This window comes from Stegodyphus dumicola, chromosome 4 (genome assembly GCF_044657685.1).
Source record: "Stegodyphus dumicola isolate Sdum_Otavi_A_Nest chromosome 4, ASM4465768v1".
NCBI lineage: Eukaryota > Metazoa > Arthropoda > Arachnida > Araneae > Eresidae > Stegodyphus > Stegodyphus dumicola.
Genome location: NC_140771.1, coordinates 88,502,740 through 88,527,857, shown reverse-complemented (window position 1 = coordinate 88,527,857; position 25,118 = coordinate 88,502,740). Strand labels below are relative to the sequence as shown.

The 25,118-nt window shown below is 29.4% G+C and overlaps 2 protein-coding genes across 8 annotated transcripts in view; one reads left to right on the top strand and one right to left on the bottom strand.

Annotated features, from left to right (window-relative positions):
- vap (RAS p21 protein activator vap) overlaps positions 1-10,597 on the top strand; it is a 138,485-nt gene extending 127,888 nt beyond the window's left edge. For all 6 annotated transcript variants that reach the window (XM_085815183.1, XM_085815181.1, XM_085815179.1 and 3 more), the window contains one exon: positions 5,703-10,597. In XM_085815183.1, the coding sequence (XP_085671309.1) occupies positions 5,703-5,780 (78 nt within the window). In that variant the 3' untranslated portion in view covers positions 5,781-10,597. The remainder of the gene's footprint in view (positions 1-5,702) is intronic.
- Positions 10,598-17,223: 6,626 nt separating this feature from the next.
- Mcm2 (DNA replication licensing factor Mcm2) overlaps positions 17,224-25,118 on the bottom strand; it is a 63,485-nt gene continuing 55,590 nt past the window's right edge. For both annotated transcript variants that reach the window (XM_035371495.2, XM_035371496.2), the window contains exons 16-18: positions 23,034-23,216; positions 19,310-19,465; positions 17,224-17,487 (exon numbers count right to left, since the gene is read on the bottom strand). In XM_035371495.2, coding sequence (XP_035227386.1) covers positions 17,365-17,487; positions 19,310-19,465; positions 23,034-23,216 — 462 coding nt within the window. In that variant the 3' untranslated portion in view covers positions 17,224-17,364. The remainder of the gene's footprint in view (positions 17,488-19,309; positions 19,466-23,033; positions 23,217-25,118) is intronic.

Genomic DNA, 25,118 nt, shown 5'->3' with positions numbered 1-25,118 from the left:
ATTAATTAATAATAAAAAGTAATTTTAAAGTTCCAAAGGCTCTGTCTTTACATATTTTGATTTTTGTAATGGATTTACGGTAATAGTAAACACTTATATATTGATAATTAATGAATTGAAAATTAAATGATTTAACAAAAGAGACAGGACATTTTGCTGTTGTTTGTTAGTCACTTCTAATGGATATTACTTGAATAATTTTTCTATATAACCCTCTGGACGTTTTGACAACACATGCATGTGTATGTCTGTCTCTTATAAGTAAGAGTTCTTGAATCATTTGTAAATACCACAGAAATTTGGACTTTGATGATCCTTCAATCAGTACAACTTTTCCAATCTTTAAATCTTTGGAAGCTCTAAGGGTCTTTAGATCCAGCAAACGCTGTTCTTTCAACTTTTTCCAAAATCATTCAAGTTATTCAGTCTGGTACATTTTTCTTTATGTCAAAGATTCTGTAGAAGCTTTCTATCTATTTTGATGGATTTAAGAAATATTTTAAATCTTTTTTACAAAAATTAAGAAAGTGGAATGGTGTTAGTGGTTTGGGTTCATTTATGTCATTGTTTACATATCAGAGGCTTCATATTCAAAACCATTTATTTATATCTCTGCCAAAACTGCAGTTATTTCTTCAAATATGAGGAGTTCTCGTCCAAGTATTTTCTTTAGCAGAATGTTTACGGATTTTATAAGATGCTCATAGAAACTTCCCCACCATGGGGCTTGTTCAACCATGAATTTCCAAATGAGTGGTGATGAAATTTTAAAATTTTTGAAAAATGTTGTAGCTCAAAATTGGCTTTCTTAAATATCTTAGCATTATCTGAATAAATTACAGAGCAGATTCTGTTTTGGCAACAAATCTTCTAAAGATCAGTAAAAAACATTTTGCCGGGACTGATGTCACCAGTTCTAAGTGAAGTTGCCTTTGTTCTGCACATGTGAGTAATGCGATGTAAGATTTTTCAGTTTCTGTACCACCCTTTTAAATAAATAGGGCCTGTGAAATTAACTCTGCAGATGTCAAATGGAAGCATATTTGAAATTTGATCTTTGGGTATTGGAGCTGTTATCTGATCCGCGGGTTTCACAACATACTTTTTACATATGAAACATTTTTCTGTGACTCTCTTTATCATTTATTCACCTTTAGGAATACAATATTTTTTTCTTACTAAAGTCTTAGTCACCATGCATAACTCTCTCATGCTCTTCCTTATCGTTAAAGGAGAGTTCAGATTCCTCTAATCCCCCTTTGACTAAGAATTTTTTATGAGTCTAAAAAGGGGTGCTAAAGTATAAATGCTGGAATCAGGTTTAATTTTAAGTTTACTAATCAAATTCAATATTCCAGAGCCATAAAATTGTACTCGTGCATTCTTATCCAAAATTTTTTCACCCTTTAAATCTCCTCAGTATTAAGCAGCAAATCTCAAAGTGTAAGAAGTAACTCTGTATAATTCAGTTAAACTTCTAAATCGATTTATGTCCAATACATTTTCTTTGGATTGTTGGAGACAAATATTATGTGTGGTGCATTTACTTCTCAATTCTAAATCTTGGTCTCTCATATGGAATCCATCCGTTTGAGACTAGTAATGCATAGGTTGCAGTAAGGTTCAGTAAATTTATGAATGCCTTTGATTTGGTTTCTAATAAATGATTTGAGTTTTGATGGGTCGCTTCTAATCCAGTGATGAACAATAGACGAATCAGCCCAAAATTAAGAAGTTAAGTCTAAGTTTGCATAACTTTATGAGACAATCTGCTGACAAGAATGCTCCCATCAGTTCTAATCAAGGCAAAGAAAGAGGTTTCAGTGGAGCAACCCTGCTTTTTAAAGTGATTAAACTGGCATGGATATCATCCTTAACAACTGTCAGATAAATAGCAATCCCATAAGCATTGGGGAAAGCATCTAAAAAACAGTGGATTTCAATTTGATTATTTTCTTTAATAACACTTCCCGTCATGTAGTGGAGAGGTACTGAAATCTTATCTGATTCGTAAGCTTATCACACCTCTTAGTCCAGACTAATTTCAAATGAGGGGAATTCTTCATCCAAACTCGTTGAATCAAATGCTTAATTAGAATTAAAAATGAAGCAATGAATTGTAAACGATCAAATATATGGCCTGCAACCGGTAGCAGAAACTGTTTAGAATTTATCTGTTTTGAGAAAAGTCGCGGAAATAATGAGTGTTGAAATGAATAGAGACCCTTTCAGTGTTCCAAGCAAAAATGCCTTCGGAGAGGAAGTAGATTGGCCCAAAGGCTCCCTGGATATTTCTGTTGACATACTATTTTTCAGACAGAACTTCGTCAGTTTTTCGGAATTTGTTTGCCATTTGTGCAAATGCATACTGGTTCTTTAAAAACTTTTAATAAATTCCTTTCTTGTAGTGAAAGAATGTTCTGCATCTTTAGAATAAGCATTTATGTTATCAACATAGCACAATTGACTCAATAATTCTGAAGCGAAATTTACTGAGATACTGTTTAGGTGGTGTTTTATGGTAGCAGAATAAGAATGGGGAACTATTAATTCCAAACAATAGATATCTTGTGGCTTTGACATTTGGAATAGGAGAATCAGACAAAAAAAAACCATGCGATGTCTTTATCTTGCTCGTCTATTTGGATTTGAAGAAATGCCTGTTTGATATCGGTTGTGAAAGCTAGAAGATATTCTGTAAATCTCAGTAAAAAGGATAGAAATTAGGTTTGACATCTAAACAATTGTTCAAAGAAAGATTTTCTGCACTGCGATATGAAACATCAAACACAATGTGACCCTTACTAAATATTCTGTCATTACGGATAACCACTTTGTGAGGCAAATAAAATATGGGATGTTTATTTTCTTCACTTGGGTCCTCACAATCTGGCTCAATAATGTTTTGGACCAAATAGTCATTAATTATTTTTTTATATTCTGAAAATAGAAGTTGGTTAAATCGTTTATAAGTAATTTCACAGTTATTTCCTAATGAATGTTTCACATAATATTTCCACAGTAATTTATTTTTTTAACCACAGTAATTGTATTTTTAAAAAGTAATAATATTAATTTTCATAGTTCTCACCCCACACACTTCTCTGTTTTCACAAACGCAATTTTGGGTTTTATTTTCCCCTATTGTATTTTACTTCCGAAAGAAAACTTTTCTTTTTTTGTTTTTATAAATGTAAAATTTTTCTATTCTTTAAAATTTTCTCATGTTACATCTTTTATTTTACCCTTAACTTCTTTCTCTTGTTTCAAATGCTTATTGGTGTTACATCTCCAATTCTCAAAAAGTAAACTTATGTATATTTCTCTGTCTATGAAATTTAAGCTGGAATTTACGTGCATATGATTCTACTCTGAAGGCCTTTATGGATAATATTTTCTGGAACTTTAAACCAATGCATACAAGGTTCATTCTGTATGCTTTAACTTTCCATCTCGCGCGCTTGGCAATTTTACATGAGTATGCGTGTGCAGCGTTTTTTTTTTTTTTTTTTTTTTTTTTTTTTTACGACATTCGTTATTTTACTGTTTTTCGCACGAAAAATGACAGAAATGAGTGAATATTAATAAGAAATTTGTTAAGAAATAAACTATTAATCTTATTATTGCAAAATACAAATAATATCACATTCAAGTATTAGTAAATTATTTTTAAGTTCTTATGTTAGTGAGATGGAAATGCAATCATGTATTTCATTATGGAACATTTTTAATTTATTATTTAATAATTATATTTTTAAATCGAAGCTAATTTTAATATTCATCAAAGGCAAGTATAGACAAAAAAGGAAAACACCCTTGGTAGGAAAAAGTAAGCTTAGCATTACTTACTTCTGCAAGAAAATTTACTTCTTACTGTTACAAAAACGCACTTTAAACTAACTTTAAAATTTTTATTTATTTCTAAAAAATAGAAATAAAAGAAAATAAGGAATGGAAATTGCTATTGTTCTCACATCCAAAGGTTTCCTTGTCTTCCTTTCTTCATCAGATAATTCTTGAAGAATGCGAGCAAAATCAACTGGTTGCACATATTTTTTTGCCATGAAAACTGATGTAAAATTTACAGAGCCAAATGTATTCAAATTAAAATAATACACGGCAATTAATAACACAAAATTACAAAATATTTGAGAAAAAATATTTTCCGAATTTTTACCCACGAAGATATGTGTGTCGTAACTTAACGAAAAGCTGCCACGTAGCACAAATACCCAGGAAAAAAAAAAAAAACTCAGATGACTTCCTGTTGACACATTCCATGATGTGGGGAAGGGTAGAAAGGAGGAATAGAAATGACATTCAGACGTCTCAGCTTCGATATGCGAAAGATGTGCATTGAAAACTGAATTTGTCGTAAATTTTGCGCATACGTGACTGCTGGAAGGTTGATGGAATATTAACTTTGTAATGATTATTCTCATGTTCAAAACCACTTTCAAAACCCTGTAATGTTTTGCAATGTAATGAATCAGAAGTTCCTCTTTCAGGTTCAGTCCCTTCACTTTCGAATTGCGAAAATTTTTTAATTTATTCAGAAATCATATTTTCTTCAATAATTGCTTTCATTATAAGGAAATCGAAAGACCTTAACCAACAAGAACCATCCAAATAATGTTTCATGTGTAACAAGTTCCTTATAAATATGTTTAATCTTCCCTGTAAGAAATGAATAATAGTAATCAGCCTGCATAAGAATTGCAGTTTTATCATTTTGATATCCTTTGCAAGAATCGGATGATTTCAAATTTTTAAAGTTTTTCTCATTTCATTTTATAAATCTCAGTTGGAGACTAGACATGTGCAGATGAAATCTTTTCACTTTCTAGCAGTTCGTCTCATTAAAAGCTTTTCTGTCGACACTTTACCGCCAAAACAATATACTGAGAGTTCTTTTTTCGGAAGAGGTTTGAGTTTTATTTATTTATTTTGAATAACTCTACAGGATGCTACTAATGTGCAAGATTTTATATTTAATGCTGGATAATTAAAAATGTGGTCGATAAATTTGAGATAGGTCAAAAACAAAAATATATATATATATATATATATATATAGAAATATAGAGCACAAATGTCATCTAAATGTGCCATAGTTATAGAAATTTTTTTTTTTTTAAAAAGGACTACAAACAAAGTAATATAACATGCTTTTGGCTGTATAAAAAAAATATATTTACAGCTTCATATTAAATGCTCAAAACTGATTCCATCTGCAGGATATGCATATCTTGCAACATCAGTGGATAGATTAATGAAGGTGTTAAAATAGGTCAGGCCACTTGCAAACATGTGCTCCTACTATGCAATGAGGTTAGTGTGAAGGGCAAAGGGACATTCATTCTGAATGATCTTGAGATAATTCCAGATGGAAGGTCATCAGGGGACTAGTTGAGTTGTAATGCCAAGTGGCATCAGTGCTTCAGTGATATGATTCATGTACCTAACACAATTTCTAGTCAACATTACCTTCTAGCATGGTAACTGGCTACATATTCCTGTGTAAAAGTATTTTTTTTAATATTTCTTAACTATGTTTAATTTGATTAAATCATTAAAGAATTTTATGTTCTATGCAGATAAACTGTAATTGTTCTTTCTTAAATTACTATGTTAATTATTGACTTTAAAATATGAAACATACTTTTATAACTTTTATTTTTATTGATTTGTGTTTTATTTTAGCCAATCCTGAAAAAGTTGGTGACAGTGACAGATATGCTTTCCAAACATAAACAGCACTATACTGAGATGTTGAGATAGTATTACTTTTTGGAAACTGCATGTTTAGTAGTTGGAATAGATCTGAGGAGGCGTCGGCTAGACTGCATAATTTAGAATCGCAGTGTTTGGAGCCGTTTAGTTCTCTTTCTCTGCCATCAAGCAATTGATGATGCCAGCAGGTTCTGGCTTATTGAGAGTACATAAGTGATCATTATTTCCTATCAAGCCCAGCTTCTCCGTTTGCCTCTTGCCAAAGGATATAGACTGGTATTTGAAAGAAAAAAAATAATTAATAAAAGAGCTTGCAATTTCCTTACATTCTTGATTGAAAGACAGTATGTAAGTCATGCAGTTGCTCTTTATATTGGTGCTGTGTTGTGAAAGCAGTTGTCAATTCTGACTTCCATTATTGAGCCCTGTATGAGATGGATTCATATTTTACATTTTACATTGCCTTAAAGTGGCTGTTCTTTAACTTAATCATATCTGGAATAACATTTTTTTAGAATTGCTAAAACATTTAAGGAATGTATGAAAAAGAATAAAATATGCTTTTTTATTAACACCAGAAGATTGCTATTGCTATAAGGGGTAAAGATATAAAATATCAATTTTTCATTCTTATTTTTTGCTCTTTCATCATATTATACATTGATTATTCCTAAAATGTTAAGCTGTAAAGAAATGCATTAAAAATGATAAATATACTTTAAATTCTGGATAATTTTATGTCAAGGTAGTTTTTAACCGCACAGAGTTTAAACTTGCGCATGCATTATTGAAGAGGTTAGGTTAGGATGTCATGGCAAAAGGCAAAATGCTTATCTGTCAAACTTTCTAAGAGAAATAGGTTCTTATTTATCATTACAGAAGAATTTAATATGATTTCTATTATTTTGGAACATTGAAGAAAGCTAGATTTATTTGCTATATATGCCTAGCAATTTTTATAAATGGAGATCAATATCAGATACTTGAATTAGAAGCTTCATTTGGAATTAAAGTCTTATTGAGAGGGGCATGAGGATGTTAGATATGCTCCATATGTATGTTACCATATTTGTAATAAAATTTCATGTTTTTATTATGAATTCCAAATATGGTTTTAAATCCTTTTAATATAATATCTGATTTTATAACCGTCTGTTGAGTAGAACATGAGAAATCATTTCCAGAACTATATAATTTTTTATTTAAAGAAAAACCCACCTTTTCCACTCGTAAATGTTTTTAGTATTTATTTTAATTTTAAAAAGTATTAATTTTCAAGGCTATGCAAGTATTTTAATAGATTTGCGTAAAATAAATGCTATTGTTTTGCTGCTCCTACTTTAAACTTTTTATATATCAACATTTTAGTAAATTTAATTGTTCCTGCCGCCCTTTTTGTAGCATTTTATAATATTTAAAGACTGACGGTAGCTAATGATAATTTGTTTATTGAGACAGGTACATGGTTCAAACAATAACTGACAAAATAAAATAAAGACATACTTCTGGTGTTAAAATCTACAAAAGCAGATTACAGTTTTTTACATTTTATCTAAAAATACATTAGTAGCTATAAAAAAGTAGCAAAAATATAGTTTCATTTGTTTGAAAAGAATAATAATAGCTGATTTGTTTATAAATGTTTTGATGTCAATCTATAGTACATTAACATTATACTTCAAGTTACATATAAACTTTGTCTTAGTTTCATAGTTTTAATGATAATAAAACAGCTACTTTGAATCAGTATTGTCTCTAGTATGTTTTCATATGTGACTTTTTCTTATATTTAGTCAGAATTTTCCATTTTTTCCTTTATATATTTTTGTTTGAATCCTTTTGATATGTTAAGATTTTTTAGGAAGAGTCAGTGATTATTTTCTCCACATTACTTTATTAATAGCCATTGTGACAATTTGATTTTTTAATTCAGCATTTTATTATGATCTAGAAAACTTTAGTGTCATATTTGTTGCATTCAAATCTTGTTATAAGGTCACTTCTAGAAATTTGTTAGAAAATTACCATAAAAAGCAAAATAACCTACTAAACTGGAAAGAAGTAAAATAGTGTAAAGTTATGCAATAATATAATGCAGAAAAGCAAATAATTTTAAATATTAGAAAGCTCTACATCTTGCTCGCTAGCCATCGCTAACTTGCTCGTTTTGCTAACCTTTAAAAGCATGCTTCGTGTGGCTTTGGTTGACTTTGAATAAAATAAAAATTTGCTGAGTGGACTTAAAGTCCACTCAGCAAATTTTAGCTCAGCTCCGGCTGAGCAGACGACATTTATAAAATGCAAAAAAGAAATATACATGTGCATACAAGGCACTTGAAGAAGAGTCCACTTAGACCATTGGGCATTGAAATTTGTGTAACTTTGTGCAAAAGATTGTCAAAGTGTTGTAGAATTAAATATTCACATTATTTAGCACTTACAAACAAATGCTAGATGATTCAGAGGCTGTGTTAGATTTTATTACACTTTTAAAAAATTTATCATGTTAATCAAATGTGATCAAAAGTTATTCATAAAGAGCTTATTTGTGCACACTTATGGTAAAAAATAGAAAATTACAGTATTTTATTTCTGTTTATCTCATTTGTGTAGCTCTGAAAAAGATTGTCTTAAATAAGATACTGAGTTTTTTTTTTTTTTTTTTAATTCTACACTGAAACTGAATTGTCTTTGACTCACTTAGCATTTAACAGAAAAAATACCACCATTATATTTTAATACTTTGTAAAACAAATCTTCCTATTTTCATGTTATGCCATGATAAGTTTTTTATAAATAGTTTTATATTTACTTAACAAGGTGCTCAATCGTAAGCTGAAATTTCTGACGAAAGAATATTTTTTTTTTTTAATGCCATAAGAAAGCAGTTAAAAATAAGTGCAGTATAATCTGTAAACGGTTTTGCTTGCAGAAAATATTAGTTTACTTTTGAGGAAATATAAAAGCATACAATTTAGCACAGCAGTTTAAAAATTATGCAAGATTGCAAAGCTTAACATTTTATATGCATTTTATTACCACACTTAGAGCATGTGGCATATACTTATGAGACAATGTTATAGAGTTAAATAGTTACATTCATTTCATAAAATATATGATATTTCAAAATAAAATTTAATATAAAAGTCTAAAAGTTAATAAACAGTGACATTTCATTTGAAAATTACTTTCGCATTTTTTCTAATGTGCAGCATTGCTCAAAAATCTAAATTTTAAAACTTATTCTGAGAAGTCAGTATTTAAAGTTTCAGTAGCAGTGAAGTTGCTTGGAAAATACTAAAATTCCTTATAAGAAGTGCCCAAAGTTTTGTAAACTGGAGTGACCCTATAATAATACTCATATAACAAATCTAATAACCATGAACTTAAAAAAAGATTCATATTATATACGGCTGGCTAGGGCTTTGAAAGTATGACATTGTAAATAGCTTGATATTGTAGCCGTATAATTAAGTTTGACTGTATATGCTTTTACTAAAATTGACTGTAGTCTAGATATGCAAACTTGTATAACTTAATTTTTTTTGGTTTGTTTTCTCCCTATCAAGATCTGTACATATTTTTTTATGTGACCAGGTAATATTTATTCTAGATGTTAAAAAAGTTTTTATAAAGATTATAAACTTAAAAAAAAAAAAAAAAAAAAAAAGGTTTAAAAAGATTCCTTCCATACTAAGTGTTTCTTTCTATTGTGATATTGATTTGTTCATTATGTAAATAAGCTTTGAAGTAATTTTTTATGTAATTTTCTTCTTATGTAACAGAAAATATTGCTCAAAAATAAGCGCACCAGTTCCTTGTCTATAAATCATGTCTGGATCCCTTCTATGCAGGGCTCTTATCATTTTTCATATGTAAATATTTTCTTTTGCCTAAATGGTCTATTCTCATAAGTTTGGGTTGCCAAATTCCAGTTTTCATTTATTCCATTAAAGAAAATTGTTACCATTGTAAATTCTGTTAGCATATTTTCTTATATCAATTCAACAACAGAAATATTTAACAAATATTTGATAAAAGCATAATTTTTTTGTTTAAAAAGTATGATTCTTATATGTGTAGATTTTTAATGAGAAAATTTCATAAACTGTTTCATACGTAATTTTTAATACCACTTTTGACTAATGAAATATACAGTACATCAGTAATCATAATTAATTGTTGGCATCTTTTTTTTTTATTTTTACTGAAATATTTTAGTCTGCGTTTAACTTTTTACAACTACGTCTTATAAATTTCAGCAGACACAAAATAGTTGGCTTAATAATATGAAAAGTGGCTTACTCTAAGTATGTTCTGCACATTTAATATCATTCATGTCTTAGGACTCCATTGTTTTTAGTTAAGATGTGAAATATTTATGGTAACTTTATAAGAATATTTAAAAATTTTGAAATTTGTATATATTGTATAACAAAGTTGTTACTATAGCTGATTGTATTTCAATCTTCTCTCTTAAAACAATAGAAGTATGTATAAAATATTAAAAATATTTGAAGCATGATCTCTAATTTATTGTGATGTTGTATTATTTCCCTTGCTGATAGATTTTTTTGTAATATTTGTGCAACTTTATGTGCAATGACCATGAAATGGTTTTCTTCTCTAAAACACAAATTGTAATTTCACAAATTTTGACTGCATTTATAATAAAAGAAAATAATGTACGAAATATTTATAAGCAATAAAAAATTATTTGTTTCCATAACCACAACAAACCAAAACCTATGCGGTTTAAAATTAAAACATTAATGCTGAGAGTATATTTTATTCAGGAATCTTAGGTACTTTTTATTTTATGGAATTACCTGTTGGTTATATAATAAAAATTATTTTCCAGTATACTGAAATTACATTTTATACTTTCTTTCAAGTATGTAAAATTTTTATTGTCCGTTTAAGCTTATATGTATCATCCATTAAAATTTTTGCTGATATGGAAACTTCGTTTAGTCAAGAGCATTTTGAAGATACCAAAATATAAGAATAAAAATATCAAAGATAATTATTTCAGAAATTTATTTCATGATACATAATTTTATTTACATAAGTTGGGTAGTTAGGCATAAATAGTTGCATGAGAATAGGATTATCAATATGTATAAAGTATTGAAATATTTGAAGCATCATAAGATACAATAAAAATTGATATACGCACAAAAAATATCTGATAAAATATTTGGATTTTGTACAATTATAGAAATTAATAAATTCTATAGATTTTAAGTGTGCAAGTTATTAATCTATATACTTTATTTAAAAATCCAGTTATTGAAGCTGTTGTGGTTTTATATATTGGATAACTAAAATATTGGACAAATAGAATGATAAAACTAATCCTGATTAAAAATTATAGATATAAAGGATTTTGCTTAATAACATTTATCTATCAGTGATCAATAAATGACTACTCTTTTGCTGAGTTTAAGTGCTCAATAACATTGCTTTTTAATTCTTTGCAAGATGGCTATCATGTACATATGGCAGAAGGGAATTCTTAAGTAAGTGAATACCACATATATATAGTTAATTAAATTGTTTGCAACAGCTTCTTTCATATAATTGTATTGGCAAAAGTCCTGTGCCATTCAGAAAGGATTAAAAGTATAAACAAGAAAATTCTGGAATTTGCTTAGTTTCGTAGAAGTCCTAGCAATTAAAACTGTTTCCATGTTGTCTTGTATGGTTTCATATAAAAAAAAAATTACATATCTTGCATTCAGTTGCCCCTGTTAAAATCATACACTATTTGTACAACATTATCATAAATGATTTCTTAGTTTCTCTGCACATTTCTTTTGAAGTTTTCTAATGTAAATCCTTTTCATTCAAAATCTAGTGAAATCTCACTTCCCTGAAGTCTTTCACAAAGCATAAGAGAGATTTTGCATTGTTTAGCAACTTTATTGGAGTTCACAGAAACAGTGAACTTTAAACTTTGCTACAATTTATACAGTTAATAATAACACATGATCTCAGTGCTGTTGAATATACAAGGTGTAGTCTGTTACAGGATCATCATGATCTTAGTGCTGTTGAATGTACAGTCACTAATCTCTTACAGGACCATCATGATCTCAGTTCTGCTGAATGTACAGGCTGTAATCTCTTACAGGATTTGTAAAAATTGTGTAAGAGAAGCTGGAACTGTGAAGTCTTGTGTGAAAAAAATTAATGGAAAATCCTTGGATATGTGATCCTGACAGATATTAGCATAACCAGAAGGAAATATTCAGATATGTTAATTTATCTTAACAATTCTTTTAAAATTAATAACTAATTAATTATGTAATTTTATAATGAATCTGTATGCATGTTCCTCACAGCGCCACCAAATTTTGAGCACATATAGTCCTCCATCCGAACATGTGCAACTTGCAGCACGAATTTTGAATTTGGTTTTTTATTTTGTTTCTTGTATGAATTAATGAATTTTTATTAACAAACTTTGAGATTTAAAAGCAAAGTACTGCAATTTGGCAAAATGTAAAAAATTTTTGTTTCACATTTAATCAACAAACTCAGCAATTTAAAAGCAATGTGTTAGCATTGCCTGAAATAAAATATTTTGTTTTTCTTACACATCAGAGTTTTGAAAATCGGCAAAGTGCAAGTTAATTTTTCTTTTGAAGTTAATCTTATTTATTAATAAACTAATCAATAAATCTATTACATATTCCTAATTAGACTCATTAACATTAATAATGATTATTTTAAGTTATATAAAGAAAAACCACTTTTGCTGTATTTTTAAATGGTTGTTTGTCTAATCTTGGTAAAAAATGGACATGACATAATATTAAAAAAAAAAAAATTGCAAATTTTCAATATACTGAAACTTAACTTTTGTGTTTCACTTCATTGATTCATGACAAACTACCTTTCAAATAGACAAGAATTGATGCAAAAATCTATAATACCCCCACAACAAGCCATTTCCAAACAAACACTCAAAAAGAGAATTATGTGCACAGTAACTGAACATAATGTCTAAAAGAGTACAGTATGTTGCTTGCTAATAATTATTTGTAATGTCCAGAATATTGAACTCTTTGACACATGCCAAACTGAGTGATTGAATGTGAACAAAATGATTTAAATCCAATAGATGACTGATAATTTATCTGAGTAAGTCATACTTTCATTTTTACTTGAAAAACAGAAAAAGTACATAAAAAATAGAGCAAGAGTATGATTAAGATAAAATAACATGCCAAACAAGTATTAATTTAAAAGTCAAATGGATTTGCATTTTGGCAGCTGAGGGTGATGGTTTGGTAAAACCATCAAAACTAGTCCTGTGAAAATTTGCAAACATAATGCCGATTTTTGTTGTTTGACTTCTAAATTAAAAAGAGTGTGATGTTTTAAATTCTATACAACTTCAAGACACCTGTGTGCTGATTTGGGATTGTTTCAGTTGCAAGAGTCTGGATCTTTTCATTGAGATGACAATGCATACAAATTGTAAGGGCTACTGTAAAACAGCTATATTACCTTTTGTGATCATGTTAGAAAAAAAGCACAAAATGGTTGCCTTTGTCTTCCAAGTTCGTACATGCATTTCATCTTATTTATAAATAGCATGAAAAATATCAAGAAATGATCCTACAACTTGAATAACTAGCTTTAAATCTTGCAGATCTGTGGAACTATTTGTAAAAAATTATAAAAATGTCAATAAAAACTATCTGACCTGTATGTGAGAATTGTCGTATGAAGAATGCACACGTGAGAATTGTGGTATGAAGAATGCACACGTGAGAATTGTGGTATGAAGAATGCACACTCAGATTTTGAAGTTCTTTCTTAGCCTTTTAAATAACATTTTATCAAAAGGTAAGTATTTGTTCCATGAATATATGTTTAGGAATTTTAAATAAACTGACCATTCTTATACTGATTTGCATGTGTTAAAATATTTCCATAGCAATTTAAGATTGTCATTTCTTTTTAAATACTAACTTTAAGAAGATTATGTATATTAAGACATTTAAGGATAGTATTCTGGAGGAAGATTCAAGTATATCTAGTCATTTTAGAAAGTTCATGATAAAAAAATAGATGTTTTTAGCTTATACTGCGATGATTTTTATTAAAAATTAGTTGCGATAGATTTATAAGTTTTCCCAATACGTTAACAATTAATTACATCAATGTTATAGATTTGAAGTAATTAAAACAGGGTTGCCACTCAAACAGGAGAATGAAATTCCCTGACTTTTCCAGATTTTCCAGGTGCGTTTCAAGAAAATTCCAGTCTATCCGCGTAATGTACGTTGGCTACGCTAAGAGGTAAATTATGGTATTACTTGTATTGTGTAGCAAATTCACTTAATTATTCAATAAATCCCAGAGGACATTTATTCTTAATTATTCTTGGTATACTTTGTTTGATAATTTTGTTTACTTTTCCACTTAAGAAACTTAATAAAATTTAAGATTACATTGGATAATAAATGTATGTTTTATTTAATTATTACTCATGATCATCACCAGTTCAACACAAGGCTAATCCAGTCCTTATAAATCACAACGCAATGCTAAATAGTTAGGTTAGATTTTAGGTAAATTTAATTTGTGTGAGGTATGTTCTTAAAAAGCACCTTAACACTTGAAAACACAAATATAATTATAATAGTTGTTGTTTTCTCCATTGAAGATTGAGATTAGAATCTTCACAATCTAGAATAAAATAAGGCTTTTTTTGCAGACATTCTGCAGCTAAACAAAACAAAGAAATCTATTTTAATAAATTGAGGTATTTTATATTTAGTCGCAGCATACATAAGAAAAAAATATGTGTATTAAATTTCGTGATGGTATGTCATCATACTGCTAGAATTAATTTCAAGATTATGCCAGAGAAAATTTCCTGAAATTTAGAAATATTATTTACTAATAATTAATAAATTTAGAGGGAAGAAGCATCATTAAATTATACGAATAACATAAAAATAAAGATAATTACTTAAAAATTGAATTAGAATAATCAACGATATTTTAGCGAATATAGTTATATTACATGGTTAGCCTAGATGACAGATTACTATTTTTTATTTTACTGCAAAATGGCAAGGTATTTATTAAAAAGAAAAGTTTAAAAAGATTTTGCGGTAAAATTCTAGTATACGGTAAGGCTTTGGCACGATTTTGAAAATTGTCGCCAAGACCAAAATGACCCGTTTACTGCGCATCATCATGTCGCCAAATCCATACATGGAGATTATTTTAACCAAAAAACGTCTATGCAAAGAATCTCTAATTCTTTGGTCTATGTAAAGAAGAAACTTTTCCATACAAGTAAAATGCTATTACGCCGCTAGAATGCGGAGGGAAAATTTGCCAAGGGATTTGGCGACGGAACCTGGCGGCCAGAATTTCCCTCTCCGCGATGTGTACCGGAAATTGAGAAACGTGTTAAGAAGAAACGTTCTTTAATAAAAACAAAGCTACGAAAATCCGTTTTTAAATTATTGCGAAAAATCCAAGAAGAAACGTTTTATCAAAGGACGTTTCTTCTTGGATTTTTCGCAATAATTTTAAAAACGGATTTTCGTATTTCCCCCCCCCCCCCGAAAATTACTAATCTATGAATTAATTTACTTGCGCCAAAAAATATTTTCTTTTAATTTAGAGTTTAACTACTTGCGCTAAGACTAAACTTCACGGTTGCGGTGCCGTGCGCTACAATATAGCAAGTGGTAAAGTGTCTCATTTACGCCGCTCCGCATCTGCGAGTGCAATCCAGAGCTGTAACTCGAGAAATAAACAATCTCGTTGTTAAGCGACGTGTGCACCATGTTATTTTCATTTTTGCGATAAATGCTTATCCACGTGGTGTTCACGTCGCTCGCAGTTTGAGACAAAAACATCTCGACGTGCGTGGCACGTCTTTTTAGCGCAAGTGGTTAAAGAAATTTTAAAGGATATTCATTTAATGAACTCTTGATAACGTGACCTTCGAACTTCGACACCGGTTTCCAGCTTTGGCGGCAGATATATCACGCATGCAGTTTCCCTCTATGATGGAACGGAGCCACGTCTGTTGCAGAGAGGTTTTCCTTCTTTACAATACATATTCTTTGATTCTAACCTCCATCGTACCGTATACTAAGATTAAACCCATTTTGTTTTATACGAGAACAGGTACTTTCTTTAGTTCATGCACTGCACATGCGATTCTCGAGAATACTGGAAACCAAAAGTTGCGGGAAACTTGCTTTGCCTTTCTAAAAGGCAATCAAATTGGAGCTGCGAAAATTGGCTCTGTGCCAGCAGACACTCACGTGATAGGCAATTCACCAAAAAAGTTATCTCTTCCGACGTCGGCGCAAAAATCGCTTTTTTTGGCGGGATCATTGTATGAACTTCCCTGACTTTTCCAGATTTTGACAAAAATACTTAAATTCCCTGACTTTTCCCTGAATTTTTTGGTCAATTTTCGAATTCCCTGACTTTTCCCGGTTTTCCAGGTAGCGTGGCAACCCTGTTAAAATTACCAAATATATATGTTTTATTCCTCAGCATTGATTGCAATTTGTGATTAATAAGTAATATCAAACATTCAATTTAAAAAACATATTAACTGCTCATACAATTATTTGTTTCTTTCTTCACTGAGAGTTGCAATGCACTTCTTTCAAGATAAATGTAATTTAGTATTTTCTCCCATCAGTTTATAATAATATTTCCTTAAATAGATACATAATAATTTCCAACTAGCTGCAATGCAGCCAGCTTTTGTCTCACTTTTAAATGTACCGGAAAAATGGCTAAAGGGAACAGTAAATATTAAATTTAAAAACTGCACAGAATTTTACTCTGCAGAACTTTATAAAATAAAACCACAAATTTCAATAAAAATGTATTACATATATAAAAAATTACAATGAAATAAGCATTATCCCTTAATACAAATATTAATTATCCTAATAAATAAATTAACAAACTTCCCATTGTCTTCTGTTGACAAACGTCCAGTATCCAAGAGAAACATTAAAAACTGCACAGAATTATTGCTCTCATTTTTTGGAGTGGCAACAATAGGTGCATGCCATTGTTGCTGATATAAGGAGAGAGAACTACGGATTTGATGCGATTTCATCAAAAAACATAAAATTTTAAAAAATCTCATTCGAATTTTGAAAAAAATCGCTTTGAGGTGCACCAAATTTCATAGCCTTGGGTCTATTAGCTTATGTGCAGCATGAACGAAAGACACACACAGCCAGACTCTTCCTTTAAGATTATTAATGAGAAAAATGCCACACTGCAATCAAAAACAAATGATACCTCCAGTATTAATGTAGCATGTTTTAACTGAGCTAATCTGTAATTTAAACTTAGTTATCGTGAATCAGTGTTTACAGCACTTTGTTTATATTAGATTTAGATCTCATCTGAGTCTATGGCCTAGTGCCTTCATACAGATTTCTAAAATATTCCTCATAATGTTTTTATAACCATATTGTGAGGATGTACTTTTTTATTGAATACAGTTTACTTACAAAAGCATGAAAAGAAAAGTTTAAAAACATTATTATATAACATTTGGCTGAATAAGATGATGTTTACAATTCCCTTGATACTTTGCTAAATAAGATGATGTTTACAATTCCCTTGAAAGTCTTTGCACTACAACTTTCCTTTTTCGGTCATGAAGGAAATTGTGAGCTCTAAATACGTCACTACCATAAAAAGGTACTAAATTATGAATATTTACTTGACGTGCCTAGAAAAAAAATTTCACATTTATACAAATTTTTTTATATTTATACTCTTTTTTAGTTTACATATTGAAATATGACAACTATAATACCTAATTAAAAAAATTAGTAAACCTGCATTTTAATAAGAAAAATTTATAATTAATTATCAGCTATATTTTTATATGATGTAGGTATTATGTGAAATAACAATAAAAATTCAACAGAAAATATCACTAAAAAGAAAAGCTGTTTTATGCCACGTTATTACTACTAATAATGAGAATTCAGCTAGGTTTAAAATCAAAATATATATATGAATATTCTCATCTTTTGAATATATTTAAATTTATTTTTATCATGACTAATAATATATTCAAAAATAAATAAAACATATATTGCATTTACAATTACAGCAAGATTTGGAAAAATAAGCATGAAATATTGCAAATATAAAGAAACAAAATTTTGTTTCTAATTGCTGATTGAGAATTACAGTTAATCTTGTTGTCAACTGTAATTTACAAGGGCTGATTAAAAGGTTTTATGTGTACTGGAGTTAACACATCAACATATCTGGACATCAGTTGTAGAGTCATGACCTTCAGTTTTTGGTTATTTATGAACAAAAGTGCCTAATACCTTTTATCAGGAAAAATGCAGCCATTTTTATAAAAATATGGCAGGGATATAAATGAATTATGTTAAATTTGGAAAAAGTAATAATGAAACACAGCCATGCCATTTCAGAGATAATAGTAACACATGAGTGATCTACAAAACATGTTCTGATAGGAAATTTATGGTAACAACACTGGCAACTCACGAGCAAATAATAAATAATGGTTGGATGCATAGATGACTACTATGCACACATCTCAAAAATTCATTTGTATGGGCCACTGAGGAAGAAAACATATTTACCCTGGAAACAGGGATTTTTGCTCTGTGACATAGCTCTGCTGCATATATTTGCTGTGACAGTAGTAGCACTATATGAAATAAATGGGACAACACTAGTATACCATCCAATTAATCTAGACATGGCATCAGGTGATTTCTGCACATTCTGAGTACTAAAAAGACAAATGTGCCAAAACAGATTCTCTTCATGAAGTAAATAAAAACTACGTCACAATGCTTATTAGGAACGTAGCCAAGCAGGTTATTTCACGTTCAAAATTATTCATAAAATGCTATAAAACGTGTAAATTAATCCCCCCTGTATTCTAAAAATAGTAATCCCCCTTCGTACTGTGTCATTTTGAGACTAATCCATGCCATATGACTCTTACATATTTCTGCTGATGTAAACAGAACTAAAACTCAATCAGCCAATAATAATTTTACAGCAGTATTAATTATCCAATCAAAATGCATTGAAACCAAAACTAAGTCAATTAAGTTTTCATCCTAACATAATTCATTCGCTTGCTACTGGTCGGCCTAGCTGGACTGCTGTATGCTGCTTCCTTATTGCAAAGTTATCAAAAATGTAAACATCTTGAAATAGTGTGGCAAGTTTTTTTGTGGCCGCAACATGTTTAGTGAAATAAAATAAAGACTTAATTTGCATCGACTGCCAGTTTCCTGCTTGTTGTGGATAGGCATTTCAGCATTCTATGCCATCAAAATTCTTGCTCTTCATTAATGTTCTACACCATCAATATTGCAAGGTCCCTTTTTTAATATATATATATATACACACACACCCCCATCAAAAAATAAACAAACAAGAGCCCTTAAATTGTTTTGATTATAAATAAAAGAATTCAGCATGCATATATAAAACTCATTTTTCCAACATTTTTCTTGCAAAATTTATACATAAACTGTTGTTTTGCTTACTTTTTCTTGAAGTTCTTTTTCTGGAATTTCTACAGATTCTAAGTCTGTTGTAAAACGACTACGAAGATATGCAATTTGTTCTTGAATCAACTGTTTCAGAATGAACAAGAGTAATTCATTATTGTCTCGCTTGTAAGTCAAATATCGTGTAAATGTCTGTAAGAAGAAAAGAAATTTATTTGTTTAAGAAAAACAGAAACTAGTTTCAGCATTTGTGACACAGAAATTCATTGCAGAATAGGTAGTTTTAGCACACATTTTCTTCAAAATTTTACAATCAATATTTTATAAAACTAATCACATTTTAAAAACTGCAGAGGAAACAAAAAGTAAGTAATAACTTGAAGTGACATATAATTAAATTATATGATCTTTTATTGTTTTTAGGATGTCCTGCTGAAAATTTAATATTGATATTTTCAAAAACACAAGTACTTTCCTAGTTCTAATTTCCTTAATTTTTTTCATATATTTACTGTTTTCAATTAAACCATTAGCTGAATATCTTAATACTCATAGTTAAATTTTAATATTTAAAGTTATTTTATTATTTTATTTAAAAAACTATGAAAGTTTTTTAATTGGCAAAATATTCTTATCTTATATTTTCTTTTTATAAGCATGTTTGTACAGTATTTTAAATGAGTTCTTATTTATAAGTAATAAAAATCAATCTGTTATAGAACCTGGTGTTTGTTACATGAAGAATAAATTAGATCCATTCATGTAAGACTAATTTTTAGCCATGCGTTTTCCTGTAAAGGGGGAAGAGAAAATTTCTATGCTGCTATCATGTAAAGCCTTTCTTACTTCCTTTCCTTACTTGTGTGAGTAAAAAATTATCACCCATACATTCAATTTCAGTTAGCACCATTGAAGAAATGCATCTGCCAGAAAACCTATAATAAGTATGTTATGCTGCCAATCTGAAAACAAAATATTTTCTACTTAATAAAAGTAATAATTATTCAATTAATCAATGCATTAAACATTAAATTAGTACATACAGGGGTTGGAGAATATGGAAACACCAAAATAAAAACATACTGCTGTGACTAATATGGTGTATGAAAGTAGACATTCAAAACAGCTTGCAGTCTTCTTAGAATGGGTAAATAGAAATCTTGTATGCTTTGAAAGGGAATCTTGTGCCATTCTTCCTGTAAATTCTTTCTGGAACATTCAGTTAATGATGATGGCAATAAAGAGCGTTCACACATTTCTCTCCAAAATAGCCCACAAAGCCCAATAATATTGATATCTGGTGACTGGTGGCCATTGTAGATGTGTTCATTTTCATACTCAGAAAACCAATATGAGCTCAGTGAACAGGAACTTTTGAAAGATGGCATCACCACTCAGGAACAAATGGTTACCTAATCCTTGGGAGTAATGTGACCTTGCACAGTAACGATGAGTAGCACGATATAGCTGCCCAAACCATTACCGAACCCCCACCATGTTTTGCTTTTGGCAGTAAACGGTCTGTATCATATGCTTGGAAGAGGAATAGGAGCAATGCAGAGCTACAAATGTTTTGCAAGCTGGTTAATCAGCCATATAACTCTTTGCTACAATATACAAGTTCAGAGAATATTGATTGGCATTATTCCCCCCTTCAAGCTCCAAATTTGGAAGGCCAGTGTTAAATCCTTTAAATATTTTTGGAAGAGTTCTAGGGAGTCAAAAATTAGTATTTGAAGAGTTTTTAACCTTAACTGTACAAATAGAGGGAATCTTAATATCTAGACCTCTGGTTCCTTTGAATGCTGACACGGAGGATCTAAATGGACTAAGGTCTTTTGATTTCCTCAGTGAGAAGTCAAATTACTTCTGTAACTGAGCCAGACTTGACAACCATTAATGAGAACAGGCTTAGCTAATGGTAAAAAATAACTAAATTATTCTAGAATATATGGCATTTGGGTTACCTAAGCCATTTACAACAAAGATCACACTGGAAATTTGAGAATGAAAACATTAAAACAGGAGATATGGTTGTTTTAAAAGAGGATAATTTGCCTCCATATGAATGGTCAATGGAAAGAATAACTGAAATTTATTCTAGGAAAGATCAAAAAGTGCAAGTTGTGGAAGCAAAAACTTCTACAGAAAAATCCAAAAGGCCTGTAACCAAATTATATATTTTATCTTTTAATGACCTTTACCTAACTGAATATTTACTAACATTTATATATACTAATATTTAACCTTTACCTAACTGAAGAACTTAAAAAAAATATATATGACTCTGACTTGAATGTTTCGCAAACTTTGCAAGGCCCATGGGCGTGTTTGGGCATAAATGCATAATAGAAAACTGCACGCATACCTCTCTGCTCAGAGTTTTTGTGAAAAGCATTAAGTGTGTCATGAACAGCCAGTGAGAGTGCATGCAAATAAAATTGAGAATCCTCGAGTGTGATCCCTTGTAATTATAGATAATATAAAATGTCATTGTTCTATCTATTATTTTAATAAAATGTGTAGCAAATTGAAGAAGTGAATATAAATAAAAAGAACGTATACAATCTCTACTTAAGAGTTTATTAATTATGTATATGAATGAGCTATCAATGTGATAGAGTGCATATAGCATTCATATTTTTTATTAGCAAATTTTGGAATAAATTTGAGAATGAATATTTCTTCAAATACAGAGTGTATTCTTCCCCTAATATATAATGTAAGAGCTCCATTGCTATACTTTCCAGCTGCAAACATATCATAACATTACATATTTGTCTTTGACATATGTTTTGCACAACACTATATCCTGATTTCATATCACACAGTTTATAAAGATGCAGGAGCGGGGGAATTGCATGAAACATGATATAGCTAGGAACCATAGTCTAAAAATATTCACACATATTAATGGATTTTTAGAGTTGTATATTTTAACTCTTTTTAATTTGTGGTATTATAATGCATAGTAAAAGTAATATGCTTTTATTCTGGTGACAGTTAAGAGAAAACCTATATTCTTGTTGGAACAATGTTCTTTCTTTTCTTGTTTCGTGTACCAATTAGTTTCTGTTTATAACCTAAAGGTCATATTCAACACATCTTCAAAAACCTCTAATAACTTTGGATTAGCACCCAGTTGACACAAAATCAAAGTAGGTATTTTTGAAATTTCCTGTATTCCAGGGAAATGACCTATTTTCTTTCATGATGTTTCCTATTTGCTTAGTATGCTTTCATCTAGGTAATTTTTCACTATCATTACTTTCTATTATCAGTATTAAATAAAACATATGCTAATTTTTTCTTACTCTTCATAGTCCCTCCATTCAATCTAATCTGTAAACTCTTCAATATTCATACTAATTACGTTGATTTTTTTCACAACAGAATTTCCTTTACGTTAAAATATATATGTTCACATTCAATTTAGTAATAGCCTACTAACTAATAAACCAATTTATACTTCATTATTAATAACTTTAAAAGCATACTAGGTGTACCTAGTCATGTGTTATTCTGGCATGCAAAATTGATGACCAGCACTTCTCCTCATTTTACCACAAAGGGTTAATGAGAATGCAACAAAAATTTATATTTTTTGTATGGCATTTTATTCAAAATTATTCTAGTACTTGACTTGAAAACTGCTGGAAAATAATTCTATTGTGTTTTAATGACAATATTACACTAAATTCCTTTAAAAAAACAGCAATGAATTTATTAATATTAGTGTAAATAAAAAATCATTCTTTACCTTTCTCATCGACTTCATTACACTAAATTTCTGAGTATTAATAAAGCTCTCTAGCATAACTCTAATGGCCATATTAACATCATCTTCATGCACATAATCCCGTAAATGAATTCGAGCATTTGCTTCTGCCATTCTGATCATAGATTCAATATGTCTTACAGTGACAGGAACACTACCAGTAGCCTAAAAGTACAATAATAAAGTCAATAAAAATTCCAGCATCAAAATAAAATTAAAAAATTAAGCTTAATGCATACTATTTATTGTTTCACTCTTATATATATATATATATATATATATTAAATAATTACTTTTTTCATTAATGTTAATACAAAATTCTCTAAGAAAAATTATGAATATATTAACAAACTAATAAGATATTAATGTAGAATTTTTTTCTTATGTTCCTTAAATACATGAAATTACTTTGTCATTTTTACTTCCTTGTACGAAGTAAAAAGGAAGTATAGTAATCGCGAAAAATTTTGGGTATCATATTTTAATGAAAATATCCACTTTGAGCACTATTGAATACAATTTAACGATGTTTTTGTGTGACATCTGCACATAATGACAGAATAAAGGACTTTTTCCTCCAAAAAATTATAAAACCAATTTAAAATGAATTCTGAAGAATTTTTTTTTTTTCATATGTATCTTGCATAACACAAAAATGAGTAGGCTCAGAACAGTGAAATTTTGTATACAGGATTGCTATAATGTGTAGATGTGCACATCCCATTTTGGTTGCAATCGGCTGCACCAAAAATATATAAATATATATATATATATATCCACTCTGTAACATATAATAATAACATCCCAAACATATAATAATAAAGAAACTGGGCTCAGTGAGCTCGGTTTCTTTATTATTATATGTTTGTAAATTGTGCTTTTTTTCTTCTTTAAAAATGATTGAATTATGGTGTTCTTATCTTCCGGTTAAGGTTTTTATGCCTTTAGTTAACATGCATGCAATAATTGTGTAATTATCAACAATTTAAAAGTTTTTTAAGTGCGGCTAAGACTAACTTTTGTTTAGCATAGCAACCATATTTGTTTACATTTGAAACTTCGCAGAATAGTAGATTTGTTGCCAATCTAGAGAAACTAAGCTTCACAACAACAAAGTAATGGCTTCTTTTATTATTGCGACTTAAATTTTGCTTAATTCATTCTGAATTACCATTTAAGTTATTAACTTGTTTTTGCATAGAAACTGCAATTTTAATTGTAATTTTTTTAATTGTACTTGGTGTTTTATGTTTTTCTATATCTTTAATGAATATATTTTGAATTTTTTATGTACTTTTGCCTTGCCGCAAAGTGAGAACTGAATTAGTAGTGCATGCGCATTAGGTAAGTAGCGCTGAATCGTCTGTGAAAATATGTTTCTTTTTTATTTGTTTAATTTCTTTTATACATCATTTTAGATTTATTATAGTATTTGAATACACCATGTGGTAATTATGATATAATTTTTGTGCATTATGATATAATTTTTGAGTTATAAAGTGAATGGGATGTAATGCTGTTAAGTGAACCTAGCGCCAAAGTGTCGCTATGGTAAATAAATATAGTGAACACTAACGAATGCATTTATTCTATTGTGGTTTATACACTATCGACGAAGTAGATTTAATTCGAAATTTGGTAAGTGTTAATTCAATATGTTTAAATTAAATGCAGGAAAATTGCATATAATTTAATATTCTGTACAAGGAAGTCATATGGTGCACACATCAGATTTTTTTAATTTTAAAAGAGAACAAAAATTACTTATTTCAAAGTTTTCCTTAAAAGAGATAATAGTCCCTACAGCAGATTAATTCTTTTTTAACCCAATTCCAGTAAGTACGATTAAGAAAGAAAATTCAAATTATATGAGATTAAATTTTAAGGCATAAATTGCTGGTCCCTATACTAAATGTTAATTATTATTATTTTATATGCAATCTAGCTTACTATTTTGTAGTAATTTTCACTCATTAAAATAGTTATTTGATTAATTAATGTTAAATTTACATTTTAATAAATAATTAAATTATTAATTTAGCTGTTTTAATATATACATATTTCAAA